At 52.5% G+C, this 18,848-nt stretch overlaps 1 protein-coding gene across 2 annotated transcripts in view; it reads right to left on the bottom strand.

The window, feature by feature from the left end:
- Nucleotides 1–18,848, bottom strand: part of NTM (neurotrimin) — a 942,893-nt gene that overhangs the window by 653,700 nt on the left and 270,345 nt on the right. The window contains exon 1 of one of the 2 annotated variants that reach the window (XM_077894212.1): nucleotides 5,654–5,726. The exons of the other annotated variant lie outside the window; for it this stretch is intronic. Within the exon in view, the coding sequence (XP_077750338.1) occupies nucleotides 5,654–5,711 (58 nt within the window). The 5' untranslated portion in view covers nucleotides 5,712–5,726. Of the gene's footprint in view, nucleotides 1–5,653; nucleotides 5,727–18,848 lie in introns of those variants that run through there. 2 annotated transcript variants of the gene reach the window in all.

Raw genomic sequence — 18,848 nt, 5'->3', positions numbered from 1 at the left:
GTGAGCCCCTAATGGAAAATTCTAGTGGCCCCTGGTGTGACCACCCGTGGGGGCGGGCAGCTATATTTCTCAGGTGTGTTGGGGCAGAAAATACCTGGGAGCCTCTACTTTAGCTCTTTCCCCACCAAGAAACTTGTCAACAACTCAGCTCCCAGAAATGTTGATAGCAACAATCTCTGGATAAGGCATGTCTTCCCCTGTGCGGCAAATTACTCAGTTGGAATTCTGGGGTGTCCATCACGGGGTGTAGCTCTGGGCATCCTGTCCCTTGACTGATTCTCTTTTCGTGGACCTGAAACGCAGAGGACCAGGTCCTTGGTGCATGCACAATGGGAGTGTCAGGTAGGGCTTCCTCTGCCTGGAGGCCCAGACCCACCATTCTGGGAGGGGCACGGTGTAGGCAAAGCGCCACGTCCAAATAGAGCAGGACGTCGGCGGGATAGTTGATACCCCGGCCCCTTTGATATTGCGTGTGTCTGTGGTGCATTGTATGCTCATGGTCACTAATCTGATCTCTCACGAAGTAAAGCACTGTAAGGGAATCCTTCGAGGTTGGCCTCACTTGTTTGTAACTGTGAGTTTTAGGTAAACTGAGGAACACCTGCTATAGGAGTTGAGGGGGTCTGGATGTCTCACGAGTGGGCATCCAAGGCAGTCCTCGTCCCTAAGCCCAGAAGGCTGAGCGCGGAGGAAGATCAGGAGGGGTGAAGAGCAGAAAGTACAGGCCTTCGCCCAGACCTTGACCTACGGGTGGGTGACTTCAAGGATCCCAGCACAGAGTCCTGAGAACAGGCTTGTCTTCAAGGACCAGGAGAAGGAAGGCTAGAGTGAAGGAAGTGCCCCGGACAAGCGTTTTGCACAAGACGACCACAGGCACGGAGGACTGCATTTATCCCCATCTCTGTCCAGAGAAGTAGTAAGGGTCAGAGAACCAGACACCGCGCACTAAGGTCCCGCCCGTGTTTGTTATGCCTTCTCTCAAGCCATCCTCACGGCAGGACCGAGAGATGCGTCATACCCATTGTACAGGAAAGGGAACCGAGGACCCAAAGGGGAACGTGCCGAAGGTCAAGCAGACTACGGCAGCGCGGGCTCTGACCTGGGCACCTGCCTTCTGTCTGTGGCCCGGGGGGGCCTCTGCATGTGCGCGGACAACACGGCCAGCATTCGCCTTGGTCTAGATGAACTCAGGTGGTGACTCCAGCAGCGTGCGTGGACTCCCCTCACAAAGGGGGGTTTAAACAACAGAAATTTACTTTCTCTTAGTTCTGGAGGCTAGAAGTCGAAGATCAGGGCGTCTGAAGCCACTCCCTTGGGCTTACAGATGGCCTGTTCTCCTGTGTCCTTGCACGGTCTTCCCTGTGTGCGCCTGGGTCCTAATCTCCTCTTCTGAGGACGCCAGCAGAGGGCCCAAAACCTATGAGCTTATTTTCCCCTAATCACCTCTTCCAAGGCTCCATCTCCAAATACGGTCACATTCTGAGGTACGGGGGCAAGGGCTGGAACGTGCGGATTTTGGAAGGGGCGCAAATCCACCCCATAACCGTGCCCGCGTAGCTCAGATAAAGCCCTTTATCCCTTCGCTTTCCGTGGGATCTACACGGGGCTTTGCCATCAGTGTGATCACCATGTACCCAAATATTTTTCACCCTGCAGCACAAAAAAATAGTTTTTGCCAGGAATGGTTGGACAAATGTCAGGATTAAGATAACTCACTCCAGAGATGGGGTATGGAGAGGATGGGGTGAGAGAAAGCAGCTGTCAGTCTTAAGAGGAGAACCTTTCTTAATTTCCCTGAGGGACAGGAGGGAACGTGTGAGCGCCACAGGGAAACACAGGAAGCATTTGGAGAGCAGCTTTCCCGACTGGGGGCGGGGGGGGGGGGGGGGGGGCGTGCACCCATACGCGGTCTGCGCGCAGCCGTGGCGTGGGTGCCGTCCCCGGTGCCCAGTCAAGGCACGAGGCGTCAGGAGCTCCACCGGAGCCACACAAGCTCCAAGGACTCGCCGTTAAAGGACGGTGCCCAACGAAAAAGAGGAGCTTTCCCACGTTGCTGGAAAGAGAAAATGTTGAAATCGAAAGGCTGATGTAAGACCGCACTAATCACCGGCTCGCTGGCTGCACGTGATAACCTTCGGCCTTTGGGGATAATGAATTACATCTCAAATTTACTTGGTTTTTGTTGTTCTGGTAACATGATCAAATGAACAGAGGGAAAGAGGAGACCTGGGAATGGAAAGGTGCGGCCTGCGTGTCCATCGGGGGCCGGGCAGCCGCGGGCAGGCCACTGGGGACGGGGGCGTTTCATTTGCTGGGGGACCCCGTGTGTTTCTGAGCAATGGGCGGGCTCCTCAGCCCTTCCCAGGCCTGGTACTGGAAGGCACGGAAGGCTCAGGAAGCTGCCAGGAACTATTCCTTGCTTTTGGCAAAGATGCTAGGCCTCAGCAGAAGAATCACGAAGTCGACCTGGGGGTTTGCGGAACGGAGTGAAAGGGGCCATGGGGCAAAGCCAGTAAGTGCCTTTGTGGGTAGGATTCCCTGGCTCTGTCTCCTATTAAGCTCATGAGACAGTATTACATACGTCGTGTGCTTTTGTCATGACGTCAGAGGCTCGGAGAACTAAATAACCTGCCTGAGGGCCCCCGGCAAAGCCACGGCAGCGCAGGCCGCACACCCAAGCCCCCGTGGGCCTGCGTCCAGCTCTCGTCCACCTGCCTGTGCTGGCTCCGCCTCGGCCGCGTCCAGAGGCCGCCAGCGCGGCCAAGAGTTTGGAGGATGGAAACAGGAGAAAGAACCCAGCCCGCTGTGTGGTTTGAAGACGTCCCTCCCGTGACCCTTTGCTCCTCGGTCGCAGCACAGGGGTGGGGGCGGTAGGCACGTGGCTAAGAGCGGCGATACTGGGGTAGGAGAGGGACGAGATCGGATGCAGGCTTCAACGTCAAGCAGCCTTCGGCCGATTGTCTCATTCCATTCAGCCTTAATTTCCTTGTTGGTAAGAAGAGGATGATAAAACCAACATGATAATACGGTTTTGAAAACAAAATATGTGTGAATGTGTGTGTGTGTGTGTGTGTGTGTGGGTGTGGGTGTGAGATTGGTTAGCCTGGAGTGTGAGACTCTGTAAAGGTTGGTCCTAAAGACATGAGCAGAAAGTTCCTAGCCTGAAGAGCGGGGGTCTCAGGAGTCCTCAAAGCAGGCTTTGCGGGGGGCGGCGGGCAGGGGGCTGGGCTTGGGGAACCCCGCATGCCCTTTGTTTCTGTCTGGAGCACCTCAGCTCCCTGCAGCTGCAGGGAGCCAGAGGTCCTGGTGCCCAGGACGCACAAATCCCATCGGATGGCGGGGCCCTTGGTCCAGCCCAGAACCGGCGCCGACAGAGGCATCCAGGCCGACCACAGAACCCGGAGCAGAGACCAGCACCGGAGGAGGGGCGCCCCGCGCCGGACCCCACACGACGAACCACGCCGACCAGGGGCGCGGCAGCCAGGGAAGCCCCCAGGCTGATGGATCCCAAAGCAAATGAGGAACCTGCAGCTTTCAGCCTCCAAGCTGTGAAGCGACATAGGGCGGCTGGGCAAGGCGACTGGTACATGACAGGGGAATGAAACAGAACACGCGTGTACTTCTCTTGGGAAACAACAGTGAGCGAGCTGGCCTGAGTCTGAGAAAGGCCTCGGGTCCTTGTCACCTTTCAACAGCAAGAATCACAGCTTTGTGCGTTTACATCTAAAAATATGCACTTGCGCGCAAGAGTCCTTGCAAGGGGTGGTGTGTTTGGGGATATATGTACGTGCGAGCGCTGCCCATTTGTCCTCCTGTTCCACGGGGGCAGGCAATGCCGGGGAACGTGTTGCTTATACGGTGGGTGCAAATAGAATTCTATTATCACAGCTTAAGGATCGCAGCACACGAAAACCAGTCCAACACACCCATGCACTCCCTCACGCGCTCTGTGCAAATTTTTCCTGTGCAATCAACACATGCATACCCTGTTATCTCCTGATTCAGAGGAAACTCCAAAGCACTGATTTCATCTTACAATAACCCGGGCCTGGCAATGCCCCCGGCCTTGGAGCTGACGGGCACGCGGCGGTGTCCAACAGACAAGCCTGGGAGAGACAGATGCCTGCCCCCCTGCCCATCCACCTCTGCTGTCTGAAAAAAAAAAAAAAAAAAAGGCAGAAAACCAAAAGAAGAAAGTCTACAGCAGCCCTTATTCTGTGGATGAATTCTGAGACACGATGAATCTTCCAACGAAGTCACCGACTCGATCAGTCTCAATCCCAAGGCAGCAAAGAGAAGCCTGCAGTGTGTAATAAAGGGGCCCCGTGGCTAAGAACCCCACCTTCTCCTTGTCCCATTGGGTAAAATTCGAGGGCTGCTTCTTGGTGGCAGGACGTCTTCATTCTCAAAGCAGGCTGGGGGTGTCAGAGGGACGGCAGCCCAGCCGCCCCCGCCGCGCAGGACGGACACCGCGCGGCATTCCCGGCCTGTCTGACGCGGGGAGAGTGGGAGGCGGGTCACCGTGCGTTCGGCAGAAATATGATAAAAAGGCCACAAGCTTGGGGCACGACACGGTGCAGAGAGATGAGAGGGAGGTTCTGAGATTTTCCCAGCCCAGGGGCACTTGTCCCGCGTCAGAGGAGGAGGAGGTCGTGTTCTGAGCATCCTCGTTGTTCAAACAGACAGAAAGAGAATTTAAAGAACACCGCCGTAACCCAAATCTCAGAAACAGAATCAAACACCTTCAATAGCGAATCCCGGTATTTCGTGCCTCTTTCTCAAACTCCCGCCCGTCTACAGACTCGCCTCTTTTGCGGCTGAGCTCTTCTCCTCTGAGGGCTCTGGCCTCTCTCTCAAAGAGAACAGCACATCCGTGTGGGCAGAGCCATCAATGATCTCGGTGGACCTTTTGCAAGTTATAGGAAAAATGAAAGCACCTCTGCTTTCGTCGTAGCGGGGGGACCCGGGGAACCTTGGAACAGGAGAAAATCCAGATGGACTGTTGGACTTCAAAACGCCTTCCTTGCACGAACGACCAAGAAGAAGGAAGGGGATTATGATGATAAATTAGCCCCTGGGTTTAGAAAACCAGTCGGCCTCATGCTAAGGAGGGAGCGAGTCGAGGTTCAGGCTCCCCGACCACCCGGCAAGTGTGGAAAAACACATCCACAGGCATCAGATAAGCCTTAAAATTAAGCCAACGATTCTCAAAGGACTGGAGGACCCGGATGTCCTCACCCATCCCATGAATCTCCTTTCGGTCCAGAAATCCCCATACCACCTGCGGTCGGCCGTGGCAGGTGCGATCCCCGGCCAGGTGCCGCCCGGGAGAGGCCTGCTCGGCCCCGCCAGCTGCACACCTGTCCGCTTCCCCTTCTTCCTCTACCACCGATGCGCTGCCAAGTCGCTGACTCATCGCATCAGACGCAAACTCCAACTCATCTCAGAATCCAAACTTCAGCAGAGAAAAGCCCCCTTGGCAACCCACCGACCGACCGACCGCTTTCCAAGAGCAAAGGTCCCTCCCCTTTCAAAAGCCACAAGGGCACCCGGGACCTCGCGTCCTCTGGAGAGGCCTCCGCCACCGAGTCCGGGGGGACGGCCTCCCCCTCGCCTGGCCGTGCAAAGGATGATGAATTCAGCGGGCACCTACCTTTGCGACCCCTCGACCGCCACCTCTTCCCACCTTCCCCGTTTCTTTTTCCGCTCATTTTTTTTTTTTCCACTTTAAAAACATCCAACTTTGCCTTGGGGATGAGCAGAATGAAATGTCACTTACCTATAAAAAGAGACAGAGGAGAAAGCCATGCATCACATTACATACGAGTTCTTTGAAATCAAGGCCGGCTTCCGACTTTGAAACTGTAACAATGAGTGAATATTATTTTTTTTTCCATCCTTCCTTTCTATATTTAATGAAACACGAGATTTTTGCAAGAAGCCCATCCCCAGGGCCCAGCCTCCCTTTATGAGTTTCCTTTTGTTTTGTGGCCGCTCGGCGCACCTCTCCTCCACCCTCGCCTCCCACTGCCCGCTCCCCGTCTTCGCTGAGGGAAAGGTCAGGAAGGAAGGCGGGAGACAGAGACCGCAGGGACCAAGGGGGGACTTCGGACGTGGGTACCAAAGCTGGAAGGCGCGGGGAGCCTCCTTTTCTCTCGGGCGGGGGCCCCGGTGACCTGGGGTCAGGGCCAGCCACTCCTACACAGGACGGGGGTTGCATCCCCCACCGGGTGACCTTCCATCTGCAGCTCTGCGACCTTTTTGGATGGCCCTGGCTCTGACTCACCGCAGGAGCTCCCCACACTCCTGCTTGGGATGGAGCCACATCATGGGTCTTTCCCGCCCTGGGCTGCCCCACAGCATCTGTGCTTTCACCTTGGTACCCGCCCTCCAGCTCCGCTCCTACAGGAATTGCTGGTTATCCCGGCCCTGCAAGGCCAGTGTCCCCTGCCTGGCTCATCTCCTCGGCCCTCTGCCTCGAAGGGGGACCCCAAGTGGCCCATGCTTGCTCTAGGAGACGCTCTCTGGGTCTGAGAACTGCATGACGCTGGGTGCAAGCCTCGCCTGGCTGCCAGCCTCAAAGGCTCAGAGCCCAGGGGCCCCACCTCCCTCTGCCGCAGGTGCAGCGGGGTCGCGGCCTTGTCCGTCAAGAGCAGAGCCTCACTGGCTAGGTACCACATCCCCTAAGGTGCTGCGTAGCGGAACGAAGATTTCGGTGGCCTGCCGCTACCTTTTGCTTATTATGCCTGAATAACTCCACTCTTTCAGCCTCTTCCTACACATTTCAGTTTTCTGTTTTTTTTTTTTTCTTCTCCTCCCAAGTTTCTCTGAGAACCTCTATGGAGGACACCCCAGAGCTGAATACTAAATTGAAAAATAACCACATGACTCACCCCCCGCCCCGCATTTGACCAGGTTTAATACCGAATCCCCCGAAGCGATGCTCACTCAGGGCGCCCTGCCAAAAACGGAATCGTGGCCAAATATCTTCGGGAAACGCAGCCTCCTCTTCTCCTCTCAGAGACTCGGGGCTGCATTTGGATCTTATGGATGAGAGGAGTGTCCGCGGCGAAGGGCCTTGCTTAAGCTCTTCCTAAAATGATTTGGCTCAGAAACGTCGCTTCCTACACCTGCATCACAAGGGTGGCGATTTGTCGTGTTTTTGTTTTTTTTTTTTTGTTTTTTTTTTTTTAAGGGGGATGTTAAACCAAAGGCAACGGATGTGGTTTTGTCACGGGCTGTGGCCAGGGAACCCGGAGGGCGACCCCGCTGCAGCCCGCAGGCAGCCAGGCGCGGACTCAGCATTCCAGCCTCCGGTTTGGCTCCATCCCTCACCCAGGGACGTCCCAACACCCTGCAAACTTCGCTGGGACGTGCCAGGGCCTGGGTGATATTTTAAATGCACTTTGTAAACTGAAAAGAGCAAATGGTTTCAAGAGCTTGGGGTTGGCACCGCTGTCCCTGGGCCGCGCCGGGGGATAGAGACGGTGGATAGAGACGGAGAGGGCTGGGCTGGCGCTGCCTGGGGCCCCACGCAGGAAGGGGCAGGAGCTCCTGCGCCTTGATTACCTGCACTCCTCTGACCCCGGGAGAGGGAGCTGATCTCCAAGGCCCTTTCCCATCTTTAATATCTATGCCTCCACGTTTCCCTCTGTTGCACAGGAGTGATTCCTCTGCCTTCTCAGTGTTTACACCTTCAAAGCTTGTAATCCTGTTCTGTCTCTGCTCCGCCACTTTGCAGTCGGACAAGTTTCTCAGCGGACCCAGAACCTCGAGTGGGGGCAGGAAAGAGAGGTGTGGAAGCAGAGCCGCGGGGCGAGGCCTGTCTGCTCCGTTGTCGCTCTTGAGGAAGAACAGAGGAGCATTAAGATACTGGCCTGTCCGGCACCCGAGGTGGGGGGGGGGTGTGCCCAGAGGTGGAGCATCTGCCTTTGGCTAAGGGCGTGACCCCGGGGTCCTGTGGTCGAGTCCCTCATCGGGCTCCCTGCTCCGTGGGGAGTCGGCTTCTCCCTCTGCCTCTCCCGCCACTCTCGCTCTCTCTCTCTCTTTCAAATAAATAAATAAAATCTTTAAAAATACTGGCATGTCAAAAAATATAAATAAATAAATAAATAAATAAATAAATAAATAAATATACTGGCATGTCATGGCATGTCAATGTAGGTAGAGGAACCTGAGCCAGTGCACGGCTCTGGGGGTTGGTGGTGTGCGGAAGGCAGGCTCTGTGGGGGGAAATCTCTCTTCTTTCTGCTAAATTTTGCCAGAACCTAAATCTGCTCTGAAAATTAAAGTTTATTAATTCAAAAAGTCACACTCCTTAAGTTCCCATTTATCCAAGAAAATGTTCTTTTTTAAAAAAAGATTTTATCTATTTATTCATGAAAGACACAGAGAGAGAGGCAGAGACACAGGCAGAGGAAGAAGCAGGCTCCCTGCGGGGAGCCCAATGCAGGACTGGATTCCGGGATTCCAGGGTCACGCCCTGAGCCCAAGGCAAATGCTAAGCTGCTGAGCGACCCAGGTGTCCCTCAAGAAAACATTCTGGACTCCAACCCTGTGCAAGGCCCAGACTGATTTCCAGCACAACAGGAGCATTCTGGGACATGAGTGCATTTGCTTTGTACTGACCCCAAAGTAGTTGTCACAGCACCTTTCTTGGGGCCACGTAGAAAGGATGAAAAAAGGGGACTTAAGTCCCAGCCCTGTGAGGGCTTGAAAACTTGGAGAGAAGAGAGGAATATAAAAAGTTGGGGAATTGGGGATCCCTGGGTGACTCAAGACCCAATTGGGGATCTCCTGGAGACCCAAGATCGAGTCCTGCATCGGGCTCCCTGCATGGAGCCTGCTTCTCCCTCTGCCTGTGTCTCTGCCTCTTTCTCTCTCTCTATCTCTCATGAATAAATAAATAAAATATTTTTACATCCACGAAGGCAAAAGAAACAAAAGCAAAAATGAACTATTGGGACTTCATCAAGATAAGAAGCTTTTGCACAGCAAAGGATACAGTCAACAAAACTCAAAGACAACCTACAGAATGGGAGAAGATATTTGCAAATGACATATCAGATAAAGGGCTAGTTTCCAAGATCTATAAAGAACTTATTAAACTCAACACCAAAGAAACAAACAATCCAATCATGAAATGGGCAAAAGACATGAAGAGAAATCTCACAGAGGAAGACATAGACATGGCCAACACGCACATGAGAAAATGCTCTGCATCACTTGCCATCAGGGAAATACAAATCAAAACCACAATGAGATACCACCTCACACCAGTGAGAATGGGGAAAATTAACAAGGCAGGAAACAACAAATGTTGGAGAGGATGTGGAGAAAGGGAACCCTCATACACTGTTGGTGGGAATGTGAACTGGTGCAGCCACTCTGGAAAACTGTGTGGAGGTTCCTCAAACAGTTAAAAATATACCTGCCCTACGACCCAGCAATTGCACTGCTGGGGATTTACCCCAAAGATACAGATGCAGTGAAACGCCGGGACACCTGCACCCCGATGTTTATAGCAGCAATGGCCACGATAGCCAAACTGTGGAAGGAACCTCGGTGTCCAACGAAAGATGAATGGATAAAGAAGATGTGGTTTATGTATACAATGGAATATTACTCAGCTATTAGAAATGACAAATACCCACCATTTGCTTCAACGTGGATGGAACTGGAGGGTATTATGCTGAGTGAAGTAAGTCAGTCGGAGAAGGACAAACATTATATGTTCTCATTCATTTGGGGAATATAAATTATAGTGAAAGGGAATATAAGGGAAGGGGGAAGAAATGTGTGGGAAATATCAGAAAGGGAGACAGAACGTAAAGACTCCTAACTCTGGGAAACGAACTAGGGGTGTTGGAAGGGGAGGAGGGCGGGGGGTGGGAGTGAATGGGTGACGGGCACTGGGGGTTATTCTGTATGTTAGTAAATTGAACACCAATAAATAAATAAATAAATAAATAAATAAATAAATAAATAAAATATTTTTTAAAAAGTTGGGGAAGTAGAGAGGTGTGAGTGCTGAGCCAGGCGCATCTCCCCATCCCACTCCCTCATCTTTGGGAATCAGAGCTAACATTTTTTTGGGGGTGGGGGTAGCATGACAGCGGGGATGGGGGGTGAGGGGCAGAGGAGATGGAGAGAGAACCTTAAGCAGCCTCCACACTCAGCGCAGAGCCCGATGCGGGGCTCAACCTCATGACCCTGAGACCATGACCTGAGTGGAGAGTTGGGTGTTTAACCCACGGTGCCAACAGGCTTCCCCGTATCTAACATCTAAACCCCGCTGCAGTGCTGTGCCTTGAGGCCCCCTCCCAGCCGACTCCAGAGGACCCGACGTGTCTGCTCTGCCCACAGCTTGCTGCCCGCACTGGCTCCCAGCATGTGCTCCACGGTGCAGCTATTAGAGATACGTTGTCCTCACTCTGCCACATTTTGACTTTGCAAACATGGCGACACCTGGCCCAGATTTTGCTGCAAAGTGAATGATAAGCAAACTTTGGATTTTCAGACCTTTTTGAATTTGGAACCGCGGATAAGGAAATGTGGATCTCTGAACACCAGATGGTATCAAAGCTCTGGGGCCACAGAGATGAAAGATACAATCCCAGGGGGATTCCTGGGGGGCTCAGTGGTTTAGCTCCTGCCTTCCACCCAAGGCATGATCCTGGAGTCCCGGGATTGAGTCCCACGTCAGGCTCCCTGCATGGAGCCTGCTTCTCCCTCTGCCTGTGTCTCTGCCTCTCTCTGTGTGTCTCTCACAAATAAATAAATAAAATCTTAAAAAAGAAAGAAAGAAAGGAAGGAAGGAAGAAGAAGAAGAAGAAGAAGAAGAAGAAGAAGAAGAAGAAGAAGAAAGAAGAAAGAAAAAAAGAAGAAAGAAAGAGAAAGAAAGAAAGAAAGAGAAAGAAGAAGAAGAAGAAGAAGAAGAAGAAGAAGAAGAAGAAGAAGAAGAAAGAAAGAAAGAAAGAAAGAAAGAAAGAAAGAAAGAAAGAAGAAAGAAAGAAAGAAAGAAAGAAAGAAAGAAAGAAAGAAAGAAAGAAGAAAGAAAGAAAGAAAGAAAAAAGAAAGAAAGAAAGAAAGAAAGAAAGAAAGAAAGAAAGAAAGAAAGAAAGAAAGAAAGAAAGATATGATTCCTCCTTCCTGCGGTCTGGAGGGAAACAGACGGGGAGGCATTGAATCCCAACACAGCCTCCTGGCCGACACGACGGGGGCGGGCACGGGGTGCCATGAGAGCAGGAGGCACCGGTGTCTTTCATTTGGGTGCTGAGAAGAACATGAAAGAAAGAACTATGCCGTGCCACGTGGTGGAGGCGGTCAGGGAAATCTTCAGGGACGGGGCTGGCCCTTCCGAGCTGCCCCCGCTGCAATGCTGCACAAGGCATCTTTGACCCCCGCCTGTCCCCATCCTCCCAACGCGGGGACAGGAGCCCTGGGCCCTCCCTGCGTGCACTGCACAGCGTCTCTGCCGCGCAGTTCCCGAAGCTGTCCTGAAGCCCGAAGCAGGGCTCCGATGCAGCCCGAAAGGAGCTCACGCTGCCGATGGGGCTGACTTGACATCCTCTCCCCACTCAAGGCCCTACAAGCCCGATTCGTTCTACTAATTTTTTTTTTTTTTTTTTTGGCTGCTCTTTATGGGGCCATGGGGAAAACCACACACAGCGATAGCCTCGCTGCGCAAAAATGGTTCCCACTGAAGGGATTCTCCTTCTCCAGATCTCCGTTCCGGACTGTGACAGTGAGTGCCAAGGACAAGCCAGGCCACCCCTTCAGTCCCACAGCCCAGGGCGCTCCAGAGCCTTCGAGAGTGAAGAAAGGATGCCTGACACGGAGCGCAGAGGACCCGGCAAGTTCAAAATGTATGCACTCCAGATGTGGTTCAAATATGTTCCCTGGAAGTGGGTCGCCTTCCGAGAGAAGATTATGTATCTCTATGTAAACCGTCTGCTCGAAGTGGGGCTTGAACTCACGGAGCTGAGATCAGGAGTCGCGCCCTCTACCAATGGAGCCAGCTCAGCGCCCCAGGAGAGGGGGTTAAGCAGACACTTGTGCACTTCCTCCAAAGTCGGGCTCCATGGCTGGCTCTATCTGGAGCCGAGGACCACCTTGATGCAACCCTCCCTCTGATGGCTTCTGGGTCTCCAGGGAAAGAGAAAGGATGCAAAGGCAGGGGCTCTGGCTCAGGGCTCGGCAGTGTCCCTCCTTTATTCCCCTGACACCCATGGTCCTCCTCTGTGCAAACTGGGGCTCTGGAAATCCCTCCACCGGAGCCCTGATGCCACAGGTGAGCTCCCTGAGCTCCAGCAGCACCTTCACAACAGGCCCTGCTCGGCCAAGGCTCTGCGCCATCTCTCTGCCCCTGCCTGTGCCACCGGGGAGATGACGCCTATAGACCTGCAGCTATTCTCTCGTTTCAGAGGTGCCGTCATGGTCCATGCCATACTGCTGGGAGGAAAAGAAAATGAGGATTGCTTTTGAGCCTATTGATGCAGAAAAATTACGTAGGCTCATCCAAAGGTACAGTATGTTGTAAAAGGCATGGGATGGCTTCAAAACCTCTTCTCCAGCCAGCCATCCAAATGGGATGGAGGTGGGGTGGACCCTCTCTGACTTTCTTCCGTGTTCCCAGAACATTGCTGAGATGCAAAAGCCTCTTCCTTTTCCTACCCACATCTTCTCGGGCCCCCGGGGAGGGAGGTCTACTACCAGTGCCCTGCTGGTGGGTAAGAACAGGCCCAGGGAAACGTCACCTGGACTCTGATGAGTGCATGGGGGATAACGGATAGTCCCTGTCCGCCCATCACGTGCCCTCCTGTTCTTTTCTAGGATGGGGGATGAAGTCTTCTCAGGAGCCAGGCTACATGTCCAGGGGTGAGATGGGGCAGCTGCCAAGATGGGCAATGAACCTGGCCCCAGCGTGTCAGAAGGAAACTGGCTTTATGCTGCTCTGAGGTTTCCATTGGAGACCAGAATTCCTGTGAGTAATGCTTTTCCTTTCCCTTCCTGGCTTCACACGGAGCTTGGCTGGCTAGATTTCTCTTTTCTTCCCAGTGAGAATATTTATCGATTTTCACAATCAGACACCATCACGTGCTAAATGTCTAAGGAATCTCAATTTCCACCCCCCGCCCCCGTCAGCCCTGCACTTCTTTCTGCACCACTCCCAGGTAGGGATTGGGGGGAGAAGCAATGTCGGGGGAGGAGGTCTGAGAGCGAGCAGCGGGTACAGGCAACCCACCTGCTGCATTCAGCCTGCAGCCCCCTCTGTGACTCCGACACAAAGTGGCAGAGAAGAGCCAGCTGTGCAAAACCAGCTGTGCCAGCCACTTCCCTGTGTTTCCAGGAAGCTCCAGGAACCGCGACTGACCTCGCCTCGCTGCACATTGCCCATTTATCTGTGAGACGGCTCCAGAAAGGAAGGTGAGAGGTGCCAGCTTAGATGCAACTAATTAGCATCTTTTCCTTAATGACTGTGCAAATGTCTGGAAATTGCCAAGGATTCTAGAAAACAAAAAGCGTAGCAGCCGAAGTTCTGGGGTAGGGCAAGGATCCGAGGGCTCCTCTTCTCCACAGCAGGGCTTTCAGCCTCCTCCAGCGGTTCTCCACTGGGACGGCACATTAGAATCACCTGAGCAGGTTTTCAAATGCTGGTACCCCAACCTCACCCCAAGCGATGAAATCAGGATCCCTGGGAGTGGGATCCAGCCATCAGCGGAGTCAAAAACCACCCAAGCAATTCCAACCTGCAGCCGTAGGGTTTGAGACCCTGGAGCCCTGGAGGGCTTGGAGCTCCTCCCATTTCTGTGTGAGGAGGTCTGAGGTCTAGCTGGAGAATCTGCGTGTCTGCAGAGTTGGGGTGATGCTGCTGCCGCTGCTGGTCAGAGACCAAACATGGAGAAGCACTGCCCTGGATGGGCTCTAAGGTTTTCAGGGAGAAAAACGGCCTTGGGAGTTATTTCCTATAACAAGGGCAGTTTGGGGTGCTCTGAGGTCCCCCCCATCTCCTATGAGGCTGATCCCAAACAGCTGTAAGGGCACTGGCCCTGCCGCTGAGCAGGGAGGTCCACCTGGCTCTTCTTGTCGTCCTAGAGCTAGGCCGAGAAAGCTTCCTGTGAACAAGACTCACACAGAAAAAGGGAAAGAGGCCGGCGTTCCCTTCTCCGCCCCCTTCTTCGGCCAGAGGATTGACTTTATCCCTCTAGGAAGGAATCCTGGGATCTAACGAGTAGCTTCCTGAGGACAAGAACGAGCTTATCCCATAGGACCCTCGCCTAGTACATTTGTGCCCAAGGGAGACACGCACTCTGTGTTTGTTGAGTTAATCCATGAGCCAACAACCCATTTTACAGGCAGGAGAGCTAAGAGGCTGTCGTGTTATTTCCTGGCAGACAGTGAGGCTTTCTATGCTTTATCAAGGAATATTTAACAAGCACCTCGGAGAGCACCACAACCACCTTCCTGATAGGGCTGGAGGCTGTAATCACCCGAGACAGGGGTTATTTATTTATTTGTTTGTTTATTGATTGATTGATCGCATGGGCTTTTGTAGCTTCCAGCCTCCTTCCAGCAATGTTTATCACCAGTGCATCTCCTGAGCCACTCTTCTGGAGAGCCCAGAAGGAGACAGGGGGGCAGGTCCCCAAGATGGGGCTTCTTGGGTGCCCTCCCAGCCTGTGTTCTCCTCCTGGAGGCTGCCCCAGGACCCCGAGGGTCTGGGTGCCATGCCTCTCCGGGAGGAGCCAAGGGCCGGCCCCGCCTTCACATCTTGCTAAGTATCTGGCACCTTCCACGGATGAGGACCGGGGCAGGGCTGCGTGTTGAGGGCGCAGCACCTGCGGCCCACCTTGTGCAGGATGGCTCCGATCAGGGCAGGTGCACGCCAGCGGCCCGCAGGGGGACCCGCTTGCCTGCGCCCTCCGGTCGGCGTCTACACCGCGGCAGGGGAGGGAAGGAGCGAAGGGGCTGCATTCTCTCCCTCCCTCTGAGCCTGTTCAAATCGTCAAACACAGAAGCCCTGCTGTGACTGTTGATCACGTCCAAAGCAGAGGCAGGTTTTGAAATTCATCCGCAATCTCTCCCACAGCTGCAGCCAGCCAGGCCCGAACCCCGCGGGCCCCCGGTGGGAGCCGCCGACTATGAAGTTGTCTTTCTCCAGTCCCACATCTGTTTCTTGAGGCTCAGAAAGACAGTGGGTGGAGGAATAAATCTGAAAGTGAGAGAACAAAGAGGGAAAGGAAAAGAACCCCCTCAGAAAAAGATCCACGAGAAAGGGAAACTTAAAGGGGAGACTGCCGAGAGCCCTTTCTTCTTTGCTCCCTTCTCGGTCTTTCTGGAGCCAGCCGGGGGGTCCACACGCGTCGGCCTGCGGGGACCTGGTGACCGCGGCCGGCTTCCTCCAGCCCCTGGCAAGTAGCTGCAGAGGCTCATCATGTAGGCTTGTGCTGTAATAATGCTAGAGCCTATGATCTATGGATTTTATGGGGATTTTTAGGAGATTGGTAATAAGGTTGCTCCAGTAAACAGTCTGGCTGGGCAGTAAAAGATGAAGGCGATGCGCAGCTTGCATTCCAAGTGGCTTTCTGAAGGCGGAGTGACTGTCAGCAGCTGCCACATGCTCCAAGGCTTGCATCCTGCTCTGAGGGTCTGGAGCCCCCCGACTTGCTGAGATTCCCCCCCAGAGCAGGCAGGAGCAACACACGGGGTCGCACGCCTTCCTCGTCTGCTTGTTTAGTGATAAGCAAGCGGGTCTATTCCTTCCTCTTCCTTTCAGGGACAAAGGGAACCCGAGCAGCTGGGGGCTGGGGAGGGACATGTTGGTATGAACCCCACCCCGAAGCTCCTAGCTCCAGAGTTTGGACCCTGCAGGAATGCCCAAGGAAGGAAGGGAAGTAAAGGACGGGCCTGTCCCCAGCCCCTGACCCACTGTGGCTCTTCCTACAACAGAGGTAAGTCAGCTGCCGTCCTGCTGCACCTGGCGCTGCCGCCCATTTGGAGGGCTAGCAATCTTCCCAAAGGGTCAAAGCAAGGGTGGGTTGAGCACTTGGGAAGGTGAGCCGTGGAAGTGTGTGGACTTGGGTCCGGGCCCCACGCAGAGGGAATCATGCCTGGAGCACAAGCTCATGTGGTTCTGTTTCGCAGCTACTGGGAAGCGGAGGATTATCTGGAGGATTATCTGGATACCGACGTCCCCCCAAACGCATTTGGTTGGCAAGGGAGCCTCATCAGGCTATGCTATCCCGAGCCCTTGCTCATCGGGAAAACATCACGAGGGTAGAGTCTCTATTCATTGGCCATACGGTGTAAAGCATCCTGTCACGTACATCAGTGTGGCCCTTGAGACTAACACCAAGGCTTATTCCTTTACATTCCCATCTTACGAAAGAGGAAATCTGGTGCTCAGGAGGTCAGCATTGGCCCCAGGTCACACATTGTTAACTCCTGGACCTAGAACTTGGGTGCAGACCCCAATTTCCACGCCCGTTTTCTAAGGGTTCTGCTAGAAGCATGTGAGCTCCTGGGCAGGGTCAGCACGTCCTGAGTCTGCACCGAACTGCTCACAGACCTCCTTGGGGCAGCACAGCTGATGAGCTGACCGCAGTATCCCCTTCTAGTGGATTCCATTTGGGCTTTTATGCTTTCTTCATTTATCCCCAGGAAGCAAACATTTAAACTTGCTAGCCCTGAGCTGAAGGTAGACCCGAGAACCCTACTACTGTCAGGGAATACAACTTAGTCTTGGCATCCAGGGAATCCCACTTAAAAATTTACTCTTGAATGTATCCAGTTGATTTGGCTGCAGATGGTAACAAGCAGCTAATTTAATCACTGGTTAGTATTTACTCTTTTTTTTTTTTTTTTGACAAGATTTACTTGACTAGAGTTTAGATGGTGGTTACTGTGTGTTAAATGAAAATCAACTGATTATCAAAGATATATTTACTGAGGATTAATTCTGCAATAACCACCTACACAGAACCTATCAAAATAAATCCCCAATAAATGCATATTCCGGGAGCTTAATACAAATTGTTTTCAGAAAGCAATCTTAAAGAAAATACATTCAAGAGGAGTTGGCAATTGCAGGAGCCAGGAATTAGTTTCTTGTTCTATTAACTAATGACAACACTCTTGGTCTTTTTCATCTACAGAGTTGTAAGCCTCATGTGCAAAAACAGAAGAAGCAAACAAAAAGCTAGGATTTCAGATCAGTAGATTTAAATTTACACATAATTTATTGAAGATAAATGGTATCTAAATGCCTGAAACCATTTGGAGATGGCACGGGAGTCACCTCATGTCCCTAAACAATGACTCATTTATCACCCCATGAGGGAGGCAGAGTGATTTTGAGGTGTCTCCTTGGAATGAAATAACAGAATTTTTAACAGTAATTTTTATTTATTTATTTATTTATTTATTTATTTATTTTATTATTTTTTTTTTTTTGAAACTGACATATTCCCTTCTGCTGCATTTCTAGCTCACTTCTTCTAATGGGGGCAGAGCAGTGATGAGAATTAGCCAGTCCCTTGTCTCCTTTCACCCCTCAGTCCTGCCCTGCTTACACTGGTGATGGTAGTGACCACGGCCATGACTTTATTGAGAACTTTCTATGAACCAGGCACAAACTCCCACTTTTCCTGATAAACATCCTTTTGGCGGTTTTGTTGTCTTTGCTCTTTTCCAGTCTTTATTGGAAAACCTGGGACATCTAGGTCTAAATGCAAGATCGGAGTCTTGGAAGCTACATAGAAGAGGGAGGGGCAGAGATGGAGGTGAGGGCCTGCACGGAAGGGGAAGTGGGTCGTCTGCATGGAATGAGGACAAAAAACAAAGAAGCAGCAGGCTCCCCTGGGCCGGGTTAACCAATATTCGCCTTCAGTGTGTGAGGCCACGTTCAAGACGATGTGGTTCTTAGCATCCTTGGGGGATTCAGAGATTCCACCCTCCTGACATTTGCCACCTCTGGCTTCTGCTTTTCCTTCCCCAAGAACCTGATCTTCTAGTGAAATAGCTCCCTGGCCTAAGCTCATTGCTCTCATCTGCTGTGATGGGCTGCAGGACGTGGCTAGGGCCGCCCCCGCCTGCGCCTTGTTTCCCTCATCCTAAGACTGTGGAGATCAGAGTGGGCCACGCAGAAGAGTCTTGCCTGTGTAACCATCTACTGTTCACTTGATCAGGCCAGCGGGAAAGAAGTCTGCCCAGACTCTCAAGCCGTAGCCCTGTACGGCCGTTGACTGTTGACAGCCTACTTGGATTGTACGGGAGGGGGGGGTCAGTCTGGGGAATGCTAAATCTGCAAACCAAACCCATTTAATGATAACTGATATCTTGGGCATCTGTACTCCAAAAGTCGACAAAGGAAAGCACAAAACCATGGGTTATTCATAAACTGTCATCCACTGTTCGTTCACCTACCTGGCCATCTCTATCGTCCTGGAATTTGGGAAGATTTAAACCACACACACACACACACACACAGACACACACACACACACACACACACACACACCAGTGTCTTATCTACGTGCTTCTACTGAACGAGGTGATTAACTCCTTGACCTTACAGAACACTAACGTGACCTCAGAGGATAGATAGAATCTTGTTATCTTGTAATGAGTTTTATGGCTTATTTCCGTTCGTTTCAGCCATGTTTCTTCAGTGATTAAGGCAATTATCAGCCTATGGATTTCAGGATTATGAATTATGGAGCTCTCTCCAGGTAATGCAAGGGCCCTGGGAATGCCCACACCATTTCTTATCCCATTCCCACTCTCCCTCCCCCACATGCATAAGCAAATACTGCGTTCTGTTTCCAGAAACCCTACACTCACATATG

Source organism: Canis aureus, chromosome 3 (genome assembly GCF_053574225.1).
Source record: "Canis aureus isolate CA01 chromosome 3, VMU_Caureus_v.1.0, whole genome shotgun sequence".
NCBI classification, from domain to species: domain Eukaryota; kingdom Metazoa; phylum Chordata; class Mammalia; order Carnivora; family Canidae; genus Canis; species Canis aureus.
Note: the sequence above shows the minus strand (reverse complement) of the source record. Positions and strands in the feature narration are given on the sequence as shown.